The following is a 23,000-nucleotide window of genomic DNA, read 5'->3' on the forward strand; positions in this document are numbered from 1 at the left end:
GAGTCAAATGACGATGAACAAACAAGAAGCTTATATAGTATTCCTCACATGCCAGCTGTTCTCCGTCACTGAAGGAAGGGTTAACCTAAACTAAATATGATCTGGGGCCTGGCCAAGTATTTTAGTCCAAATCTGTTATCGCCTTCCATTAAGCTTAACGACCTTTGACCTCAGGCCTTTCTCTCACTGAGTTAATAACCCTAACATACTGTTAATGCTGTGTATGAAGGAGAGTTATAAAGAGAATACTAACATGGGGTATCTGCACATTTTTTAAGAAGAAATTTAATAAGTTTTAAGACCTTTTTGAAACCTCTTTAAGGAGAAAATACCATTGCTGAGACATACAGGGACTCCATAAAGTCTCTTTACTATTTAACACATGTATTAGTAAAGCAAATGGAATAGACACATCGGTGGAAATGTAATCTTTTTTTATTTTTTTAATAGATTTTATTTATGAGTTTTGCATTTTCACAACATGGAGAACAAAATAGACAGAGCGACACAACAAAACATAACATACTTAAACAATGGAGAAAAACAAACAAACAGAAAACACACTGCCAGCTCACGGTAAAAATGAACATGCATGTCAATCCGTGCAATTATTAAAATGTCCCTAGGTTAGTCCATGTAACTAAGAGAGGTCAAGGAAGGTCAGGAAAAAAAACCAAAACATAACCAAGTGGATCACAGCTCATTACGGAAATGTAATCATTTAATACACCTCTATATGAGCAACCTTTCGATTTCTCACCATGTTGGCTGCAGCAGAGCCTCATCAATGGAGGCAATGGCATCAGTGATGTTTAGCTTCAGGTCATTGATGTCCCGTATCTTTGCTCGATTAGACGATACACAGATGCAATGTGATTAAAAACTTTAATAACCACTGAGTACATAGAACAAATCTGATTAACACATCTCATCGATTGCTTCTGTAATGAATTTTTTAAATTGTAAAGAGACTTGTTGAAATGGAGCTCAATTTGAAGTCATTCATAGCCTTTAGGACTACAACTAATCATTAATTATTTCTTTAATTAATAAGTTGATTGGTTGGTTATTAAAATAATCAGATAATAATGATGAATAACATTAACTTAACCAATATAATTACACTGAAATCAAATTTAATGCCTTAACTCCAACGATTCCAGATATTTTAAGACTTTTTAAGGACCTTGTAACCCATCTGGAGAAAAGAGGAAAAACCCAAAAATCACAACCAGCTGATAATAAATAAAGAATTTTTATTGTATATTTATATACTGTAAATATATCCAGAGTACAATAATGAACACAATAACAGGGTTATACTAATATTTCAAGTATAGACTCAGTTATAGCATGAGATACGTCGCAGTGCGTTCTTGGCAGATTAGGAAGAATATTCAAAGAATAAACAGCACAGAAGAAGAGAAGTTATCTGGAAGAATCCCATCATGCAGTGCAGTATATTGCAGATAACTTTGGTGTCGACCAACAAAAAAAAAGAAAAGAAAAAGTTTAAGTATCATTTACAAACGAGCAGAGAAAACAGCGTCTGAATCCGCAGCGTTTCAAACATCTGATCAATAACCGAGTTCAGCTTTCAAATCTTTTATAATTATCTTTTCACAACATTCAACACTGAGAGGTTTAAATAAAGTTAAATATAAAATGTTCAACAACACTAATAATAATCAACTTGTTCTTGTTATTATCACCTTAAAAAGTTGATTATAACAAATTAAAAACTGATTTCTGTGTTGATTTATTACTTTAACTTCATGCAGTTGTTGCTTTTTGGCTCCTTAACCCTCCTGTTGTCCTCGAGTCAAGGAAGGAAGGAAGGAAGGGAGGAAGGAGGGAGGAAGGAAGGAAGGGAGGGAGGGAGGAAAGAAGGGAGGAAAGAAGGAAGGAAGGAATAAGGGAGGGAGGGAGGAAGGAAGGAAGGAAGGAAGTAAGGAGAGGAAGGAAGAAGGAAGGAACTGAGTGAGGAAAGAAGGAAGGAAGGAAAAGAGTAAGGAGGGAGGAAAAGAGGAAGGAAGTAAGGAGAGGAGGAAGGAAGGAAGAAGGAAGGAACTGAGTGAGGAAGGAAGGAAGAAGGAAGGAAGGATGGAGGAAGGAAAAGGGGAAGGAAGTAAAGAGAGGAGGAAGGAAGGAAGGAACGGAGTGAGGAAGGAAGGAAGAAGGAAGGAAAGGAGGGAGGGAGGAAAGAAGGAACAGTCAAAACAGACGGGGTCAGTTTGACCCGGGAGGACAACAGGAGGGTTTTAGCTGATTTTTAGTTGTTGGATCAGATTCTGTTTTCTCTGCAGCTGAATAACTTTATACAACGTTATTATTACTGTAAACTCAGTTCAAACTACTGCAACAGTTTGTAGTTACATTCAACAGTCATTCATCAACACTTTTTAAAAACACCTTCACTCTGACACTTCTTCTTCTTCTTGTTGTTCTGATTCACGTCGTCGACTTTTTCAAGCTTTTCGCAATTAAACCGATTAATGTCAAACTTAAAAAAAAAAAATCTTTACACTTTGATATTTGGGGCAATGACATTGTTTTGTGTCCATGTTGTTTAGTCAAATTTAAAGGGGTTAAAAAGTGAAAATAAACGTATGAATAACTTGCACACATTCCTTTTTTGTGGACCCAGCATCAAATTTCTGCTTTTAATCCATTTAGAGAGAATATATTAGAGGATTATGGCAAAAATGTCTAAGTGGTGTAACCATAAAAACTTTGCACCAAATAATTCAACTTGCTTAAAAACACTAAATTCTCAATAAAACACCATATCAACTAGTTTGGCATGATCTTACATTATAACTTTTTATATTAAATAAAAGGTAATGGAATACAATTGTTCTAAATATTACATTGACCTTTTTTAAATGAAGTAATTATTGTTATAAGTACACTTGAATACACGACTCTTTATTCCAGATGGTTTTTCAGTTTGACATTAAAGAATTCAGCTGCTGATCAATAATCAATAAAACATGAAGGAGCCGCGACGTTTTTTTTACATGATGTTAACTTGAAACCTTTTTTCCCCACACAGCAGTACAGCAGCGTTCCTATTGGCCGAGACAGCGAAGCACCGCTCACATACAAACATGAACATATACGACTTTTATTTTTTACAGCAGATCAATGACTCCACTTCCCTTCTTTGAGTCATTATAAACACTCTGATCAATCGTTATTGTCTTCTGATCGATATTTCTCTATTGCTAATACGTCTTCACAGCTAGAAAGAAATAATTCACATCAGAAACAACACAAAAAACATAAAAAATATTATATATTTATAGAATATAATGCTCCTAAACCTGAAAAAACCCTCCTAAAAAAAAAAACAACCCAACCTGAAGACCTGAAACAGAGCAGGTTTGTCAGCAGTCGATAAAAAACCCAAAAAACATGTTAGTTCCACCTTAAAAGACTTTAAAATCTTTAAGGTGGATTTAAACTGAAACAGGACAGAAAATCTCCTCATTTACTTTGTTAAAATTATCACAAAAACAGTCTTGACGTTTTCTTTTCTGCACAGAGAACAAACTGTAAACTGGAGTTTCTGAGTTAAACAGCTGACCGTCGGCTGGCTTTTTGTGTTCAGCAGTGAAAAACATGCAGATGTTGTTGAAAATGAAGCCTCGTGTGCGGAGTTACAGACAAAAAAAACAACAAAAAACAAACCTGCTCACAGATATTTAAAACCCAAAGACCGGCCAATCAGAGTCCTCCCCTGTCCTCTGATGGGTCATCATCATAGACTGTATATACCGACGTTAGAAATCAAGTGAGAAGTTGGTGAATTCTCCATTGACTTGTATAGAGACGGAAGTCCTTTTGACACCAAAACGGTCGCCCCCTGGTGGCCTTTTGATAGAATGCAGTTTTAAGTTACTTCCGCGTTCGCATCATTTCAGAGGACCGGAGCTCCCTGCCTGGTCATCATGTGATGTCTAGGGCTGGATATCAATACTTTAAACCTTTAAAACTTCATAGTTCACTCATTGAAATACTTGGAAAGTCAAAATCCAACCCTAGAGAGTTATTGGGGGATATTAGACGACTTTTTTGCTTTATGTTGCAAATAAAGCTCAATGAAGTTACCATGTATAGTTCTCTGCCGGTTTAGGGTAAAACAATTTCCAAAACGTCCATATATATATTTTTAAAAATCCACATGGTTCAGTCTACAACCTCACAGAGAGGCTAATTTGGATGTTTACAGAAGTTACCAAATATACTTATTCACACAATAAAGGTTTAAAAGTATCAACATTACCTGCCATCCATCGTTTTTTGCACCCATAACTAAAAAACATGACTATTTGTATGGACTTGCTCACAGCCAATCAACAGCATGCGTTCTTCGATTTAATGCAACGTGTGATTGTGTCGGTGAAGTCGTGGTGAATTTGAGTTATTATTAGTTAAATGCATTTGTGTAAAATTCAAATAATTTCAGATGTGGAGGAGTGGCGATGCTTCTATTAATACGATGGGTATCGAATGAAGTACAATTTGCACAATTGAGACGTGCCTATTTATTGCTGCCTTTGTTATGATTTGTATTTCGCACTTAAGATTTTGTTATTCTGTTGTTGTTGTTGTTGTTGTTGTTGTTGTTGTATGTGTGATGCTGCTAACTGACGCTGTCTTGTCTCCAGGTCTTGCTTGTCGATCTCAATGTGACTTCCTGGTTAAATAAACGTTAAAATAAAATAAAATAAAAATGTAAAAAGTATCGGTATCACTTTAAGGGTTACTTGGATTGGTAGTGATGTCATCGACACCCAGCCCTAATGACGTCACATCATCGTCTCTCTTCTGGCCTCAACATAAAGAAAATCCTTAAAAATCAGCAGCTGTTTGGTGCAGACTGACAATACTACTGCATATATTACTGTGTTCACACTCAGGAGTTCAGTTTATTAGGAACATCTCACTAAAACTAAACCATCAGTCCTTCATTGTGTCACTGATTTAAAAGAGCTTCAGATTTAAAGGCGTTCCTAATAATCTGAACACTGAGTGAGTGAGTAACGACTAATACTGTGAACGTTAACAGTATTACAGTCTGACTGAATGACACACACATGCAGAACAGCAGGAACCAGCCCCCCCCCTCCTTCCCCCTGTCCTTCTGGTTCAGAGTAAAAACACATCTGCAGATTTCTCTTCGAACAAACAAACAAACAAACAAGCATGGCTCCTTTTACAATAAATAACACTGTGCTGTAAATGAGACGCGTTCAAGAGTCACAAACAGCAGCTCAGAACCAACTTTCCTTTAAAAATAGAAGAAAAAAAAAAAAAAGAGGGATTCAGACGACTTTCTGCCTGCAGTGGAAAATAAGTTTGTCTCCATTTCCATTTCTGAGACGTTTCCGTGACAACGAAGCCGCGTGACATAATTCCAGGTTTTTCCAGGATCCTACAAGGAGTCTCTTAAAAAAGTTTCATCTGAGCGGTGAAAATGGAAGACAGAAATCCCTCCGACAACGTCTGAAGCTGCCGCTCATCCCTTCATCCTTTCATCCCTTCGTTCATTCCTCCTTTCACTGACGTAAAGTTCTGACTGCCGGAAACCGAACCACCTGTTGCCGTTAGTAACAACATGCTGTTTTCTGATTGGTCAGATGGCTGCTGTGATTCATTATTGCATCCAGACGTTTAGCAGGACGTGTGTGTGTGTGTGTGTGTGTGTGTGTGTGTGTGTGTGTGTGTGTGTATGTGTGTGTGTGTGTATATGTGTGTGTGTGTGTGGTCTTCTTTCTCTTTCTGGTTTCAGTTTCTCTTCCAGTAAAACAAACATTCTTCATCATTCCCTTTTTTCTTTCATCCTCCCTTTATTTTGTCCCGTCCTCAGCAGGCTCCGCCTCCCTGATGTTGTCAGAACAGCAGACTCCGCCTCCGGTTCGGACTGTTCGCTGGACAGACGGAAAACAAACAAACAAACAGATGAATTAAAACTTTCGTCCTTATTTAAACCAAGCAGAGCTGCAACTAATTATTATTTTTATTATCGAATAATCTGACGATAAAATGTCAGAAAATGGTCAAAAATGTCAATCAGTGTTTCCCAAAGTCAAAGTTCACATCTTCAAATGTCCACAACCCAAAAATGATCAGTGTGTTGTCACAGAGGTGCACAGAAACCAGAAAATCTTCACATTTGCAAAGCTGGAATCAGAGAATTTGGACTTTAATTACTATAAAAATAGTTGATGATTCATTTAATAGTTGGTAACTTATTAAGTAAATTGTCTGACTTGTTGCAGATTCAAAGTTTATTCTGAATCTTTACTTGAAAACAGCAGCTCACCATCCATTTACAGTCTGAACCCCCCACCCTCCCAACCCCCCTAAACTGCTCCACCTCACAAATATTTTGGAAACCCCATCCAGGAAATTAAGCCTATGTAATGTCCCCAAACGGGACCTAGGACAACTTGTGTGATGTTCTGTCATAGGCTATTTTTGGGGACACATTTCAGACTTAAGACCATTTAATTGAGGATGAGCTCACCAATGGAGGACAAAAACACATGTCCCAAATTCAGAAAATACTGATTTTTATGTCAGTGATTCATGCCAGGATTAGGTTATGGTTAGAGTTAGTCTTCAGGAGATGAATGTAAGTCTATGTAATGTCCTCAAAAGTATCCTAGGACAACTTGTGTGTGTGTGTGTGGATCTGTCATAGGTACAGCTTGTGCATTTGGGGACAAAAGTTGTGTCTCCATTGGGGAAAGGCTGATTTTTGGATCAGTGGTTAAGGTTAGAGTTAGGTTAAGTCTCCAGAATATGAATGTAAGTCTGTGTAATGTCCCCAAAAGTGACTGTGGGTGTGTGTATGTGTGTGTGTGTGTGTGTGTGTGTGTGTTACCTGGCTCAGGTGCGACTGTCGGTCTGATTGCTTCTTTTTCTAGTTGAATTTCGGGCAGACTGAAGATGGACATCGCTGAAAAGAGAGTCGGAGCGTCAGTGAGTTTGTGATGTCACGACGGTGCACAATGACATCACAGGGGTCAGAGGTCAGTTTCAACTTACTGTCAGGAAGTGTCAGCACTCTGTTTCCAAAGTTACTGAAGTAACGATGACTCATCGACTCGTCTGCTGAAATCCTCTTCTTCCCTTCAAACTACAGGAAATACAAAGTGAGGAAAATGATTTGTGTTTATTGTTTTTAAACATCGAGATAATGACGACTCGTTATTCTGATCACAGTCTTATATCTGATATCATTTCATAAACAAACATTATCTGAGTTTAATAGCTAAAAACACTGAACATCAACAGATTGTTCATGATAATCGGGTCTGAAATGTTATTTTAGTAGATTTCATATTTTTTGGATCCTGTGAGACGTTTACTGACCTGCAGGAACTTTGACAACAGCTCCACTCCTTCACTGCTGAGCCTGAACACACACAAAGACACACACACGCACATGCACACACACACACACACACACACACACACACACACACACACACACACACACACAAAGCATTAACTATCTGAAGATGAACTTTTCTAAAACACTTTAATCGTTATAAAAACAGGTGTCTGTGGTTCAGGAGGTGGAGCAGGTTGTCCACCAATCAGAAGATCAGCGGTTCGATCCCCGACTTGTGTACAGGTGTGTGTAGTTGTATACATGTGTGTACGTATGTGTATTTTGTGTACATGTGTGTACAGTTGTGCGTAGCTGTGTACGTGTTTAGTTGAGTACAGGTGTGTGTAGGTGTGTGTAGTTGTGTGTAGGTCTGTGTAATTGTGTAGGTGTGTGTAGTTGTGTACCTGGGTGTGTGGTTGTGTGTAGGTGTGTGTATTTGTGTACCTGGGTGTGTGGTTACTCAGTCTCTCTGCTCTGTACTGAGGATAGTTGTACGTCACAAACTCCTCATTACAATTGATCCCAGGCCAACTCTGCTCTGTGGGAGTACCTGCACACATATACACATAAAATAAATCATTTATACAATATATACACATAAAATAAATCATTTAAACAGTGTGAGTAGTGTCAGTAAAAATAAAAGGTGCCAGATATGAAACAGAAGCTGATTGGTTCTCACCCAGCAGCTTGAAGATGAAGTGAAGTTCTTCCTCCACTGTGGAACCAGGAAAAAGAGGTCGACCTGTTGCCATCTCGTAGAAGATACAGCCAACACCCCTACGGAGAGACGGGTGGAGAGAGACGGGTGGAGACAGACGGGTGGAGATAGACAGACAGACAGACAGACAGGTCAGCAGAGCCTCATACTGAAGTCTAGATCTGGGAAATTCAGTGATCAGTTGATCTGATGTTTGTAAAGTATCTGGGATGTAGATGAAGTTTTCCACAGCAAAGGAATGTTTATCGTCAAGGCAACAAAGTGATGTCAGAATTGATAGTAATAGTACTACAGCATACTACAGTGTATTACAGTACTAGAGCATAACTACAGTACTACAGTATAACTACAGTACTACAGAACACTACAGTATACTACAGTACTACAGCACTACAGTATAACTACAGTACTACAGAATACTACAGTATACTACAGCACTACAGTATAAGTACAGTACTGACCACATGTCGATGTGTGTGGAGTAGTCGGTGCTGCCGAGCAGGATGTCTGGCGGTCGGTACCACAGCGTCACCACCTCGTTGGAGTACGTCTTTGTAGGGATCGACTTCGCTCGGGCCAAACCTGAAAAACACAAACACAACAGCTCAGCCCAGAACAACCTGAGTAAGCGCTATTAAACTAAGTTAAAGTCCGATGGGACGTAGGTGCCAACAGGAAGTGCATAGAGTGCAGCTTTTCCCCCCAATCCATCAGAGGTGGAGGTGTTTGCGAAAGAGCTGCGTCGTTAGCTTTTTCTTAAAGATCAGGATGGATTCTGCACGATGGAATGGAGTTTGGTAGCTTGTTTGACTCGTTTGGGAACTACAGAAGAGTCTAGCTAGCGACTCATGGCCCTGTTGTGGTTATTTGCGTCTTTCATTGGCAGAGTGTGGTGAGTTGGTAGGGAGTGTAGACCTGAATGAGGGAGTTCATGTAGGTGGGAGCCATTTTAGATGCTGTTTCGTAAGTGAGCATCGAAGGTCTGAATTTAATGTGGGCAGCAGCTTGGAGCCAGTGGAGGGTTACGAACAGCGGGGGTGACGTGTGCTGTTTTAAGGCTGGTTGAAGACCAAATACGCTGCCAAGTTCTGGATCATCTGAGGAGAAGTTTGAATAAACAAGCAGTAACGAGTTGCTATAGTCAGTGTGTGATATTACACAAGCCTGTACCAAGAGTTGTGCTGCATGCTAAGACAAGTAAGGTCCGATCTTCCTAAGGCCATGTCAGTCTTAAAGGTTAGTTGGTCATCAATCATGACACCCAGGTTTCAGGCAGACTTTGTGGGAATGAGTTTGGTTGATTCTAGCTGGATATCGATCTGCTGTAGTACAGAGGGACTGGCTGGAATGACAAAGAGCTCAGTCTTAGAGAGGTTTAGCTGAAGGTGGGGTTCCTACATCAATGCCAGGATATGGACGAGGGATTGACAAGATCCATTCTAATGAGGTCTTCCAGTGGGAACGATAGGAAGAGCTGGGTATCGTCAGCATAGGAAGCTGCAGAGGTAGACAGACTACTTTAGGAGGTGACTAGTAACAGAGGTAGAGGGGTCTTGTTTCGGAGGTAGAAGGACTAGCGCTATCTTAGACTTAGACATTAATTGAAGTGCTGCACAGCAAGAACTTCTGACCTTTTGGTGTCTCTACATGAAGTCTGAGGATCAGAGATCATCCTAATCAATACCACCTGAACAAAATCAATGTTTTAGACTGAACCACGCTTCCTGAACACTGTGGTTCCTGGGAGCGTGTAGGCAGGAACTAATGTTGAGATCCTTTTTCTGCTTTATGGAGAACCTTTAGCGTCCTTTACTGTTCACATGGACTCACCAAAGTCTGCCAGTTTGAGTTCTCCTCGCTCGTTGATCAGCAGGTTTTGGGGTTTCAGGTCTCGGTGAAGAACCTTCCTGCGGTGACAGTACGACAAACCTCGAAGCAACTGGAAAAGAAAGAGCTGAGGAGAGAAAACCAGTACAGTTACTCTGGAAAATCTACTGGAAAGAAATCAACTTCCTTACAGGTACGTTACAGCCTCATGGGCTTTACTTCCCCTACGCTCGTCTTCTCAGGCAGAACTTGTATCATGTGTAAATCTAGTGACTGGACAGAGTGCAGAGCTGTACAAATATCTAATATCTACAGTACAGACAGGATGAAGAACATGAGAGTGAAGTTTTCTCACTTTGAAGTTGTGGACATGGATGGTGTTTCCACAGTCGTCCAGGTACTGTTTCAGATCTTTGTCCTGAAATGAAGAATCAGAATCATTTTTATTGGCAAAGTATGTTTATGAATATAAGGAATCTGACTCTAGTTTAGTGGATCTCAATGTAGTCACACACAGCACAACAATATTCATAAAGATGTACAACTAATGTCACAAACACATCAAACCTCATTAAAAGCTCAATACACCAAAAGACTAGATCTCTGTGTGTGTGTGTGTGTGTGTGTGTGTGTGTGTGTGTGTGTGTGTGTGTGTATGTGTGTGTGTCTCACCAGGTACTCAAACACCAGTGTGAGGGATTTCTGCGTGTGGATGATGTCATGAAGCGTGACGATGTTGGCGTGTTTCAGATCCTTCAACAGAGACACTGAGGGAGGAAAAAAACAAACACACCCATTAATACACCCACACAATATACAGACCCCCCCCCCCCTCCCATAATATCCATACACTCCTCCGTACTGCAGTACCTTCTCTGATCGCAGTACACGGAGCTCCTTCTTCATGTTCCAGACGAATTTCCTTCAGAGCCACGAGGTTTTCAGTCAGTTTACTGCGACCCTTGTAGACCGTAGCGTAGGTCCCCTGCAGACAGACAGGTGAGAGATTTTAGATAGATAGATAGATATACTTTATTGATCCCAAGCTGCAAAATTACAGTGTAGCAGCAGCATTACACAGACACATAGTGACGATACAGTGACAATAACAACATATAGTATAAGGTAAGATTTATTGGTCTCAAATTGTTCTTTGTTTTTTGTTCTTTCTCTTTATGTTGTCCTCATCTAAACTTGTTCTGTCTTAATATCAGCTTGTCAGTCAACTCTGAAGTACTTTGAACTATATTAACCTGAACGAAAGGTGCTGCATAAATAAAGTTTGATTGATTGAGCCCCCAGGAGCAGTGCTAGACTGTGAAGCCAATTTGACAAAACCAGGTAATTACAACTTCTGGCTCCGTGACGTGATGCAGACAAAAATCATTTCTTCCATACATAATCATTACAAAAGGACCCAGCCAGTGCAATATCCAGTTCTCCTGAATACAAACATGATCTGAAACCAACACATATAAGCAGCTGTGTCCTCACCTCTCCCAGTTTGTCCAGTTTGATGTACGTCTCAAGTTTCCCAAAACCGATCTCTGACTTCAGACACAAACACAGAGAGGAGAGGGTTCATATACACGTAATACCACAACTAAATCCAACACTAACTGTGTAACACCTGAAGGACAGGATACAATAGAAGCAGAGTAGATGTACCAGAGAGACTCTACGCAGCCGCCTGCTGATTGGCTGCTCAAACAGGGCTGGACCCATCAGGTTAAACTTCTCCAGGTAATCGTCTGGAAGCCGAATGTCAGCCGGTAACGACAGACGTTTGTTGATGTCCTGAAACACACGAGAGGGAGAGAAGTCAGGTTTCACCGATCACTGACCAGGATGCTGTTTGTGTGTGTGTGTGTTTGTGTGTGTGTGTGTGTGTGTGTGTGTGTGTGTGTGTGTGTGTGTACCTCAGTGGAGATCTTCTTGTTCCTCAGTCGGACTCTAACTGGACTCTGAACGTCGTCTGAAGAAGACGCCGGATCACTTTCTCCATCTGAACTCATCTTCACATCCTCGTGAACGATTTCTAGTGACACACACACACATATACACACACACAGACACACACATACACACACGCACACACATGAAACATGCTTCATGACTCAAGCCTGCTGATTGGCTGATGGCCCGTCTCACATTTAACTTCCTTCAAATTGAACTACGGTGGACGATGAGGTCAAAATTCAATTTGTGATACAAACGTCTATGAAATAGTATTAATAGCAGTATTAGTACGCAGTCTGCTGCTGTGGTTGTAGTACTGTAGTACTGTATATTTGCAGTATTAGTACTCAGTTTGATAGTATTGTTGTAGTACTGTAGTACATATTTACAATACTACTAACCAGTCTGGTGATGTAGTCAAAGTTCTCTAGTATATAATGCTGCGGTTGTAGTACTGCAATATATATTTGCAGTAGTAGTATGGAGACTAGTACTATGTGTCATACTCTATATATTATCTGTATTAGTACTTAGTTTGGTGTTGTGGTTGTAGTACTGCAGTATATAATGCTGGGGCTATAGCACTGTGGTATATTTCACAGTATTAGTACCCAGTCTGGTGCTGTGGGTGTAGTACTGTAGTATAATTACTACTACTGCAAAATATACTACAGTACTACACGTACTGTAGTATATTTTGCAGTAGTACTGTAGTATATTTAACAGTAGTACTTTAGTATATTTTGCAGTATTAGTACCCAGTCTGGTGCTGTGGGTGTAGTACTATAGTATATTTTGCAGTAGTACTGTAGTATATTTTGCAGTAGTACTGTAGTATATTTGACAGTAGTACTGTAGTGTATTTTGCAGTAGTACTGTAGTATATTTTGCAGTAGTACTGTAGTATATTTTGCAGTATTAGTACCCAGTCTGGTGCTGTGGTTCAGGTAGGAGCTCAGGCTGCGTCCCAGACCTCGGGGTCTTCTCAGTGAGCTGCTGTACGACTGAAGGAGAGACTGAACTGACGAAGACGATCCTCTAACCTTCACTCCTCCTGATGAAGAACGCATAGAGCCCACCTCTGAAGAAGGGGGGGGGGGTGATGGAGGGATGAGGGAGAGATGATAGAGAGGTGAAGAAGAGGTGATGGAGAGATGAAGAAGAGATGAAGAAGAGGTGATGGAGAGATGAAGTAGAGATGAAGAAGAGATGAAGAGGAGGTGATGGAGAGATGAAGTAGAGATGAAGGAGAGATGAAGAGGAGGTCATGGAGAGATGAAGGAGACATGATGGAGGGATGAAGTAGAGATGAAGAAGAGATGAAGAAGAGGTGATGGAGAGATGAAGTAGAGATGAAGGAGAAATGAATGAGACATGATGGAGGGATGATAGAGCAATGTAGGAGGGATGATGGGGAGGAGGGAGAGATGATGGAGGGATAGAGTGATGAAAGACAGATGATGATGGAGTGTTGAGGGAGAGATGAAGGAGGAATGATCGAGAGACAAAGGACATGAAGGAGATATGATTAGATGATAGAGCGATGAGGGAGAGATGATAGAGAGATGAAGAAGAGGTGATGGAGAGATGAAGTAGAGATGAAGAAGAGGTGATGGAGAGATGAAGTAGAGATGAAGAAGAGATGAAGAAGAGGTGATGGAGAGATGAAGTAGAGATGAAGGAGAAATGAATGAGACATGTAGGAGGGATGATAGAGCAATGTAGGAGGGATGATAGAGCAATGTAGGAGGGATGATGGGGAGGAGAGAGAGATGATGGAGCGATGAAGAAGAAATGAAGTAGGGTGGAAGGCAGATGAAGGACAGATGATGGAGAGAAGATGAGAAATGATGAAGGGATAGAGGGATGAAAGAGAGATGATGATGGAGTGTTGAGGGAGAGATGAAGGAGGAATGATCGAGAGACAAAGGACATGAAGGAGAGATGATTAGATGATAGAGCGATGAGGGTGAGATGATGGAGAGATGAAGTAGAGATGAAGAAATGAAGGAGGGATGATGGGGGGGGGTTTATGAGTCAGGGAGGTTGGTGATTGGTTGATTTAGAAAAAAAAAGAAGAAAAAAAAAAGGTTAAAGGAGAAAGAAAAGGACAACAAAAAGAAAGAGTGAGCAGTTTAGGGCAAAAACAGATTAATTAGGTAATTAATTAATTAATTGATTGATTGATTGACAGGCCCATCAAACAACCAATTAAAATCATAGATCCAACCAACCAACCAATCAGGTGACAGGGAGGAGTCAGGCTGCATGCTTAGTCCCACCTCCACCTGCCCAGTAAAGCCGGTACAGGCCGGTCCGACGTGCCTGGCTCAGGAGCACTTCAGAGGAAAACGGGAGCTGCTTCACTAAATCTGCCGTAACCATGGCGACCGGATAGTGCTGGTGCTAGTGCTGGTGTCATCTTGCCAACCCTTATTTGTCACTTACTCATATAGAGAATATGTATATAAAACGCACATTTTTCTGCAATGTAGTTATCAAACACTTGTGATAAAGCTATGTGATGGAGGCCGTGATATTTTAAAGTTTAACTATAAACACAGTGCACTGAACCAGTAAACTTCACTGTGAATTTAATAATTATAAATTCCTATAAATAATAAACACAAACAACAACAACAACAAAAAAAACATAAGTACGTATCAGGCGGGGAGTTCTGGTCCTCTGAAATGATGCGAACGTGGAAGGAACTTAAAACTGCATTCTATCAAAAGGCCACCAGGGGGCGACCGTTTTGGTGTCAAAAGGACTTCCGTCTCTATACAAGTCAATGGAGAATTCACCAACTTCTCACTTGATTTCTAACCTCAGTAAACGTTTTCAAAATGTGTTTATGGTCTCAATCACTAGTTTAAAGCCTTCTTCAATGCAGTATGATGTTCATTTGTGAAATTTTGGCCTCCCTGATTTATATGTGACGATAAAGCAGGGTATGCATTAGGGCGTTTCTACGTCGTGATTGACAGGTTGATTGGTTCACAGGTTCAGGAGGGCGCCTCAGGCTCCTCCTGATGCCCATATAAGTAGAATCTATGTTGTTTTTTTTACCCAGCATGCACCTGAAATTTTCAAGATGGCGCTGCCCAGATCCGATACTATTAGCTTCCAAGCAGCAGTCCACAAACCAATGGGTGACGTCACGGATGTTACGTCCATTTTATATACAGTCTATGGTACGTATATATTAAACTTGAATTAAGGAAAAGGGTTAAATATACAGCACCAGTCAAAAGTTTAGACACACTTTATCATTGATGTGAATGGGAAAGTGTGTCCAAACTTATGACTGGTACTGTACATAAAACACTGCCTATATAAGTTGGCTCTAATATTTACATATGAATCAAATACATTATATTAACATCTAATATCATTATGAAATCCCCAAGATGTTTCCTTGTTTAATCAGAAGATCATTTTTAGATATTGTACTCAAAGGGAAAATGGCACATATATTAGTGTTACTTGTGCCAAATTGTTTCCGAATTAGTGAATTTTATAATTTGGGACACTAGTTTTTAGGCTTAGAAATACTTTGATTTATACAAAGCAGCTTTATCTACCAAAACGTTCTTAAATATGTGTATCTATATGTGGTTATTTATAATTTAGTAGGCCTACAGGTGAGCAAGTGATGACTGGTTAGCAGGCAACAAAGCACTATGGGAAGGTTTAATCAGCGAGTTTTTAGGGAAAATGATCAACTAGCAGTCGCTTTTTCAGAAAAGCTAAGAATGAAGAAGAGGAAGTTGTAATTTACATTAATTAGAGCCCTGTGGGGGTTACTAAAGGAGCAGTGCACCGTTTATAAATGAACGCTCACTGAAACAGCACGTCGATGCCTTCAGGAGCTTCACAGCGTTCAGATCATTTACATCCTGTTGCTTCTTCCCATCTGTGCTGCTGAGTAAACGTCGTGTAGAAACACTTCCTGCGCTCTAACATGGGATCTCATTAACTGCATTTCAGTGATTCGTAATAATAACAGCAGCATGAGAGACATTTTTACTAAAACTACAACAAAAACAGACAGATTTTCTTTCTTCTTACATAAGATTATTATACATGAAATAAAAAAATAGGCACGGAGGACACTGGATTATAAAAGCACTCAAGTTTATTACCTACATTAGTAATATTTTCCACTAGGGGATCAAAAAAGTTAATCTTATATTAATATTATTTAAACACTGGAAATAAACTAAAAGTCTTTCCTGTAATATCCAATCAAAGTTAATCTTGTCATGTATTATTTATTCTCTTTTATCTTCAGACTGTCTCTGTGCTGCTGCAGTTTAACCCTCGGCTGAACTGTCTGAAGCTCCTTCTTCAAAACTAACGTCTGTGTTGTGTAATAATTTAATGGATAATAATCATGAAACAGTGATTTTTATCCCCCTCAGACTATAATCTAACTATCCAAATATAAAAATATCTATAAATATAATCACTGCATCTTTGTTTTCCTCCAGAAAACGACCAAAACCAGCAGCAGACAGTTCATAATTTGGGCCGCTTGTTGCATTTTGTGTGGTCGTAACTTCCATCATCACAGCACACAGGAGCTGATTACATCATTACTCTCTTTTTTAACCTCAAAGATATAATCTGCTACTATAACTCAGAGAATAATACTGCAGAATATCGGTCAGCCGGTATTATTGGCTGATATTGACCTATCACAGATATATCGGTATCAGCGGATATGTCGTCCGATATATGGCGATATTTTTATTTTTTATATATATCTTTATATTTTATTCTTTTTCTTCATTTAGGTTTAATATATGCATGTTTTTTTTTGTTATAATTATTAAATTCCTAGTGGTGTTTACTATTCCAGTGCATTGATGTAATTTTTACAATACAGTTTCAGTGTTTAATAACCACATTTGAGGCATCACTACAAAAAAAAAGTGTTTTTATGTGTATATTATGTAAATATAAACTCCTGCTGTGTGAATTGTTAACTCCTAATGAGCCTGATCGCCGCCTGAGATCCTCCAGCAGGGCCCGACTGATGGTTCCCATATCTCTCACACATGTTACTAAAGGGGAACCGGGCCTTCGCTGTTCGGGCCTCTCAGCTGGTGAGCTCCCTGCCTGGAGATCTCACACAAGCAAACTCAGTGTTGTCTAATTAGTATATATTGTCTATGTTTTTACTATATCTGTTTTTATTTTTGAAAGGTGCTATATAAATAAAGTTATAATGTACATATAACTTTATCAGCCAATTTATCGATATTGGGGTTTTTTTCCCCCCTAATATTGGTATCAGTATCAGTATCCGCCCCTAAAATTCAGTATCAATCGAAGCCTAGTACTTTATGATGTACGCCACCGCCGGCAGACATTTCCTCATTTCCTTCCATGCACTCGGCCAATCACTCTCTCGTCTTCAGTCCCGATTAGTCTCATTAAAAACTCCGAACAGTCTCCTTATCCTGCTCCTGGTTAATCCTTAAAATTGGCACTATCCACTCTCCGTACAGCCAACCAGGTCCACCTGTCCTCACTAACCAACGTCACACCTGCATTAAAACTTTAAGAGTGTTTCTTTGCTGCTGTCGTCAAGTGTTTGCTCATGTGTGAATGTTTGGTCTCTTTAATTAAATCAAAGAGTAAAGTCTAGACCTGCTCTGTGTTTAAAGTGCCTTGAGGGGACTTGTAATTTAGCGCTATATATATGAATAAGGATTTGCTGATTGATTGATTGCACGCAACTCTAACCCCCGGCAGTAACTGTCAGTTCCTGTCAGCTACCATCTGATACTGCTGCATCATATTTTAGGGCTTATTTAAAAGCAGGTGAACAAGGTGCAAAGACACACCTGTGCACCTGATGGACCTCTAACTCAGGTCTCTCTCTTGGGACCAGATTTGAGGTCCTCTGAGAAGCTGTGAAGTCCAGTTTACGACACGCTGATGTGGATCATTGAACACCTGAGGGAGCGTGTGTATCTGGTGTGTTTGTGTGGGTGTGTGTGCGTGTGTGTTACCTGAGTCGCTGTGTGACGTCACATCCGGGTTGATGGTGTCACTCAGCGTCCTGTCTCCTCCTCCTCCTCCTCCCCCGGCCCCTCCCCTGCCCAGGGTGAGAGACAGCTGCCGTTTGATCTTCCTCATCCTCTCCATGAGGGGGGGCAGGGGGGGCCGTGATGCTGAGGGGGGCGGGGCAGCCAGCGTAGACTGCACACCTGGAGGACAGACAGGTAGACAGGAAGTGAAGGTGACAAATTAGAAAAATATCTCCAAACTTAAGGGGCTTTTCCATTTTACAGTTCTAGTGCTCGACTCCATCAGGGATAGTACCTGGTACCTCATACTTTTTTAGTACCTGCTCTGCCGAGGTTCCAAGCGAGCCGAACCGATACTAAAATGTGACGTCAACAGTCTGCCGGCCACTGATTGGTCAGAGTGTCGTCACTGGTAGAGTCATGAGCGGACGTCCCACACTTATGGTGCTTTTCCACTACACAGTTCCAGCACGACTCGCCTCGACTCGCCTCGGTTCTTTTTGCGTTTCCACTAGGGAAAGTACCTGGTACCTGATACTTTTTTAGTACCTGCTCTGGTGAGGTTCCAAGCGAGCCAAGCCGGTACTAAAATGTGACGTCAACACACTGCTGGCCACTGATTGGTAGTTGGCGCTGGAAGCGTCATGAGCCGTCCCACACAAGAATCAAACCCGGCATTTTTAAATACCGGCAGCAGCGTTACAACCATAGTTACAGCCATAGTTACAACCATAGTTACAGCCATAGTTACAACCATAGTTACAACCATAGTTACAGCCATACGGCTCAATTTTCTTGCTTTGTGTGAGACAGAAAGCCTCATACAGCAGCAAGTACACCACTGCCTCAATATCCTCCATTGTTTATGTGTTTATGTGTCGCGTATAAAACGAAGTCACGGCAGTTTCACGGAGCCGTGCTATGACGACCCCGCCCACGTTGAGTAGGTACTTTTTTGAGCAGTGCTAGAACTGTATAAGGGAAAAGCGCCATAAAAGCACCAGGTGTGGGAGTCACCAGAGGCTCCACGATCAATATAATCACGATACTTGTGGTACGATACGATATTATTGCGATTTTAAATATAATGCGATATGCTGCGATATACAGGGTGTCCATAAAGTATCTTCACAATTTAACAAATGTATCACAAAAGCAAATGAATAGACAAATCTGTGGAAATGTAATCATTTAATAAACCTCTATATTGGCACCATCAGTTGCACGAAGCACATCGAGACGGTACTGGATTATCTTGCCATGTTCGCTGTAGCGGAGCCTCATCAATGGTGGCAACGGCATCAGTGATGTTTTGCCTCAGGTCGTTGATGTCCCAAATGCAATGTGATTAAAAACTTTGATAACCACTACAGTACATAAAGTAGTAATTTTTCTTTTGTAATGATTTTTTAAATTGTAAAGAGACTTTGTGAACACGCTGTATATTGCAATTCATTATCTTTTTTCACCCGGAAAATTACACCGATCAGCCATAACATTAAAACCAGCTGCTTAATATCGTGTCGGCTCCCTCCATGCCACTAAAACACCTCTTGACTCATCACATGCACCCCGTCATGGTAATACTGCTGCTATGAAGGGGGGGCAATTGGTCTGCAACAATATTTTGGTGGTTCATGTGGAAGTAACGTCGGATTTAGGAAGGTACTGACCACTGCGTACCAGGACGGGAAAAAAACTTCCAATTTTAATTTGCAAATCCCAATAATAAAAGATCCATACTTGGCGTCCGAGTATCGATACAATAATATTGTCATGCAAAATATCGCGATACTATTGCTGTATCGATATTTTCCACCCACCCTTGTAGAACCTGATAATTTAATAACTTCCTGATAATGTAATAAAGTGCAATTCCCAATAATATAATTACAGTATTGGGGGAATTATTACATTATTAGGTTCTGACAAAATAAGGTGAACCCAATAATATAATAACCTGCCGTTAATGTAATACTTTATGACATCATTGGTGCAGAGATTGTTACATTATTGGCAAATGCACTTTATTACATTATCAGGTTCTACAACCCTTAAAAAGCATGTTTATTTAATTTAATTTAAAGAGGAATAATGACTCCTAGTAGACTCTGAGAGGTTATCTGACAGCTTAACAACCTGACCACCTGTTACACACCTGTCGTCCAATCACTGACCTCAAAAAAAGGAAATTAAGACTTTAATTTAATGACGTCTGATTACCTGACAGGTGGAGGACATGATGACCAGGTGACTCCAGGTAAATATAAACCTTCCTTCCTACCAACCTACCAGCTGACTTTATTTACACATTACATTAAAGGAGGTGTACCACCAACAATGCAAACAGCTGACTGACAGGTGAGCAGCTGCGTTACGTCACTGCGGGTGTTTTTTAAACGTCACGGCTGCAACATAAAACTCTTGACTTCACTCAACATGAATTATTAAAACATGCAAGAAAAATGTGTCTTATGTGTTTTTTTTTAGCTCGAGGCTATAGCAGCTGGCCGGGTAATTGTGCACACCGTGATTTATATCTGGTCACCGTCTATGTGCTGCAGCTGTGATCTATATCTCTCGGTTCTGCGTTCATCCGGAGGGAGCGGGGACCCGTCTATTTCCTGCGCTATCTGTCATCAGCATTATAAATAGAAGCGGAGGCGGAGCGGGTTAATCTCTGGACCTGCTGCTCCGGTAACACAGCACCGTTATATTCCCTCCCCCCCCCTTCCTCCCTCCTTATATATAATAAAGGTATTCCCGTTAAAACACGAAGCCCCGCGGTGTGTGTGTGTATCCATTACTTACCGGGAGGGCTCGGTTGGTCCCGGTTCGTCCCGGGTTATCTCGGTTCAGTCTGACCGTGTCTCCCAGTAATCTGCAGCCATGTTGCTGCTCTGTTCCTCCGGTGCGTCCTGACGGAGACACTCGCTGGCGCTGCACCGGGAGTGACGTCACAGTACGGTGCGTGCGTGCGCGCGCGCGTGTGTGTATAGCCCCCCTCCCAGTAAATTTAGACTCAATTACTGTATATAAATATAACCTTTGAGGTATTTGTACTTTATTTGAGTTGTTTCCATGTGATGCTACTTTATATACTTTAACAGTACTCTAACAACATCATGCAAACTAGAACACAGTACAGGAACTATGGACACAAAATGTAACATTTATTATTAATTATTATTATTATTATTAATTAAGGCTCCATTCCATTTAGGTTTTTTTAAAATTACAAATATTTTGGGTGTTTTTTGAGCTGATTCAGTGAAACTTAAATAAAAACTAGTGGATGTGTTTTCTCACCCTGATTTCCACTGTAACATGTTAAAAATATATCGAAGTTGAAGATGACAATGAGGTTTTAAAGGCAGTGTGGTTCTGTATTTAAGTACAGTTTTGAGGTACTTGTACTTTATTGTAATATTTGTTTTAATATTATTTCCAGTTTATGCTACTTTCTACATCTCGGAGGGAAATATTGTACTTTCTACTTCACTACATTTATCTGACAGCTTTAGTTACTTTTCAGATGAAGATTTGACACAATGGATAATATAACAAGCTTTTAAAATAGGGTGAATGGGACACTTTTTGCAATTCTGACTTGTTTACCTTATCTACACTGTTGCCCATGAAGTTGGAATAAAATGTTTTTTACCTCTTTCCATGAAATGATAATGATGATGATGATGATCTTTATATCACAATGAACATTTAAATAGGAATAAACAGAGGATTGTGTCTGAAAACAAAATGATTTCAACTTTATGGGCGACGCAGTGTATATATGAATCCAATACATTACATCAACACCTTTATGAATTATGAAATCCCTGAGATGTTTCCCTGTTAAATCAGAAGACAATTTTTAGATATTGTACTCAAAAGGGAAAAGGGAAAGGGGAAAAAAATGGAGAGTCTTCATGTTTCAGATGTTTTTAAGTTGTTTGCAGTTCCACCAAAGAGACATTTCCCCTCACATAGCTCCAAATTAATAACTAATAAACACCGATTTGTTGTTTGAACTGTTTGGGATACACTGGTTTAATATTTAACAATACAGCGTAATTTATAAACTAATAACAGTGATCATGTTTTCAGTCTCCAGAGAGTATTTCTCTGTAAGGCAGACATATTCTATCACTATCTAACTTCTTGACTTCTTGTGCTATTTCTCAAATAACGTCAGGATACAGTCAAGAAGATGTTTTTTCCAATATCCAGGCAGACAAACACACTGCAGATAAAGGATTAAGAAGCCGATTGGCTGAAGCAGGATTATAAGGAACTGCTGATCGGCACTTCTTCTTTATTCCTCTTCTTCTTCTTCTTCTTCTTCTCTGAGCTTGAAGCAGAAATGAGACAGACAGAGACTGAAAGACTGAGAGACAGGTAGTGGCTGAGAGAGAGAGAGAGAGAGAGAGAGAGAGAGAGAGAGAGAGAGAGAGAGAGAGAGAGAGAGAGAGAGAGAGAGAGAGAGAGAGAGAGACAGAGAGAGATAGGGTTGAAGAAGAAAAGGAGGGAAAATACGGAGCAAACTAAGACCATCACTACAGCAGCTGGTACTGAGTTACTGATACGACTGATAATACTGCTGCTACTGATACTGCTGCTGCTGCTGCTGCTGTTACTGATAATACTGCTACGACTGATAGTGCTGCTGCTGCTACTAAGTTACTGATAATACTGCTGCTACTGATACTGCTGCTGCTGCTGCTGCTGTTACTGATAATACTGCTACTACTGATAACACTGCTGGTACTGATAATACTGCTGCTACTGATAATACTGCTACGACTGATAATACTGCTGCTGCCATTGATAATACTTCTGCTGCTGCTACTACTAAGTTACTGGTAATACTGCTACCACTGATAATACTGTCACTGCTGTTACTGATAATACTGTCTCTACTGATAATATTGCTGGTACCATTGATAATACTGCTGGTACTGATAATACTTATACTACTTATGATGTTGTCTCTGTTACTGTGTCTCTTGTTGTCTCTTGTATGTCTCATTATGGGTTTTTTTA

The 23,000-nt window shown here is 40.2% G+C and overlaps 2 protein-coding genes across 3 annotated transcripts in view; one reads left to right on the forward strand and one right to left on the reverse strand.

Annotated features, from left to right (window-relative positions):
• irak1 (interleukin-1 receptor-associated kinase 1) overlaps positions 1-23,000 on the forward strand; it is a 416,029-nt gene that overhangs the window by 48,811 nt on the left and 344,218 nt on the right. The window lies entirely within an intron of this gene.
• cdk16 (cyclin dependent kinase 16) lies at positions 5,185-20,855 on the reverse strand. Of its 2 annotated transcripts, XM_062427489.1 has the most exons (17): positions 20,769-20,855; positions 17,940-18,137; positions 12,841-12,996; positions 11,876-11,994; positions 11,625-11,753; positions 11,451-11,507; positions 10,827-10,941; positions 10,629-10,723; positions 10,312-10,374; positions 9,960-10,083; positions 8,591-8,711; positions 8,091-8,188; positions 7,853-7,958; positions 7,387-7,429; positions 7,060-7,150; positions 6,896-6,970; positions 5,185-5,936 (listed from the first exon to the last, which is right to left on the reverse strand). In XM_062427489.1, the coding sequence occupies exons 2-17, from the start codon at positions 18,073-18,075 to the stop codon at positions 5,899-5,901; spliced, it is 1,566 nt and encodes a 521-aa protein (XP_062283473.1). In that variant the 5' UTR covers positions 18,076-18,137; positions 20,769-20,855; the 3' UTR covers positions 5,185-5,898. The 2 variants fall into 2 exon arrangements, with proteins under 2 accessions (XP_062283473.1, XP_062283474.1); XM_062427490.1 differs by lacking the exon at positions 12,841-12,996.

This window comes from Scomber scombrus, chromosome 10, assembly GCF_963691925.1.
Source record: "Scomber scombrus chromosome 10, fScoSco1.1, whole genome shotgun sequence".
Taxonomy (NCBI): domain Eukaryota; kingdom Metazoa; phylum Chordata; class Actinopteri; order Scombriformes; family Scombridae; genus Scomber; species Scomber scombrus.

What these genes read in the sequence shown, in the direction of transcription:
- cdk16 (XM_062427489.1), bottom strand. Translation starts at nt 18,075, where the DNA reads ATGGAGAGGATGAGGAAGATCAAACGGCAGCTGTCTCTCACCCTGGGC. An exon ending in CTTCATCTTCAAGCTGCTGG is followed by an intron (nt 7,959 to 8,090) that starts GTGAGAACCAAT and finishes ATATGTGTGCAG; the next exon opens with GTACTCCCACAGAGCAGAGT. An exon ending in TGTTGTCAAAGTTCCTGCAG is followed by an intron (nt 7,151 to 7,386) that starts GTCAGTAAACGT and finishes TATTTCCTGTAG; the next exon opens with TTTGAAGGGAAGAAGAGGAT.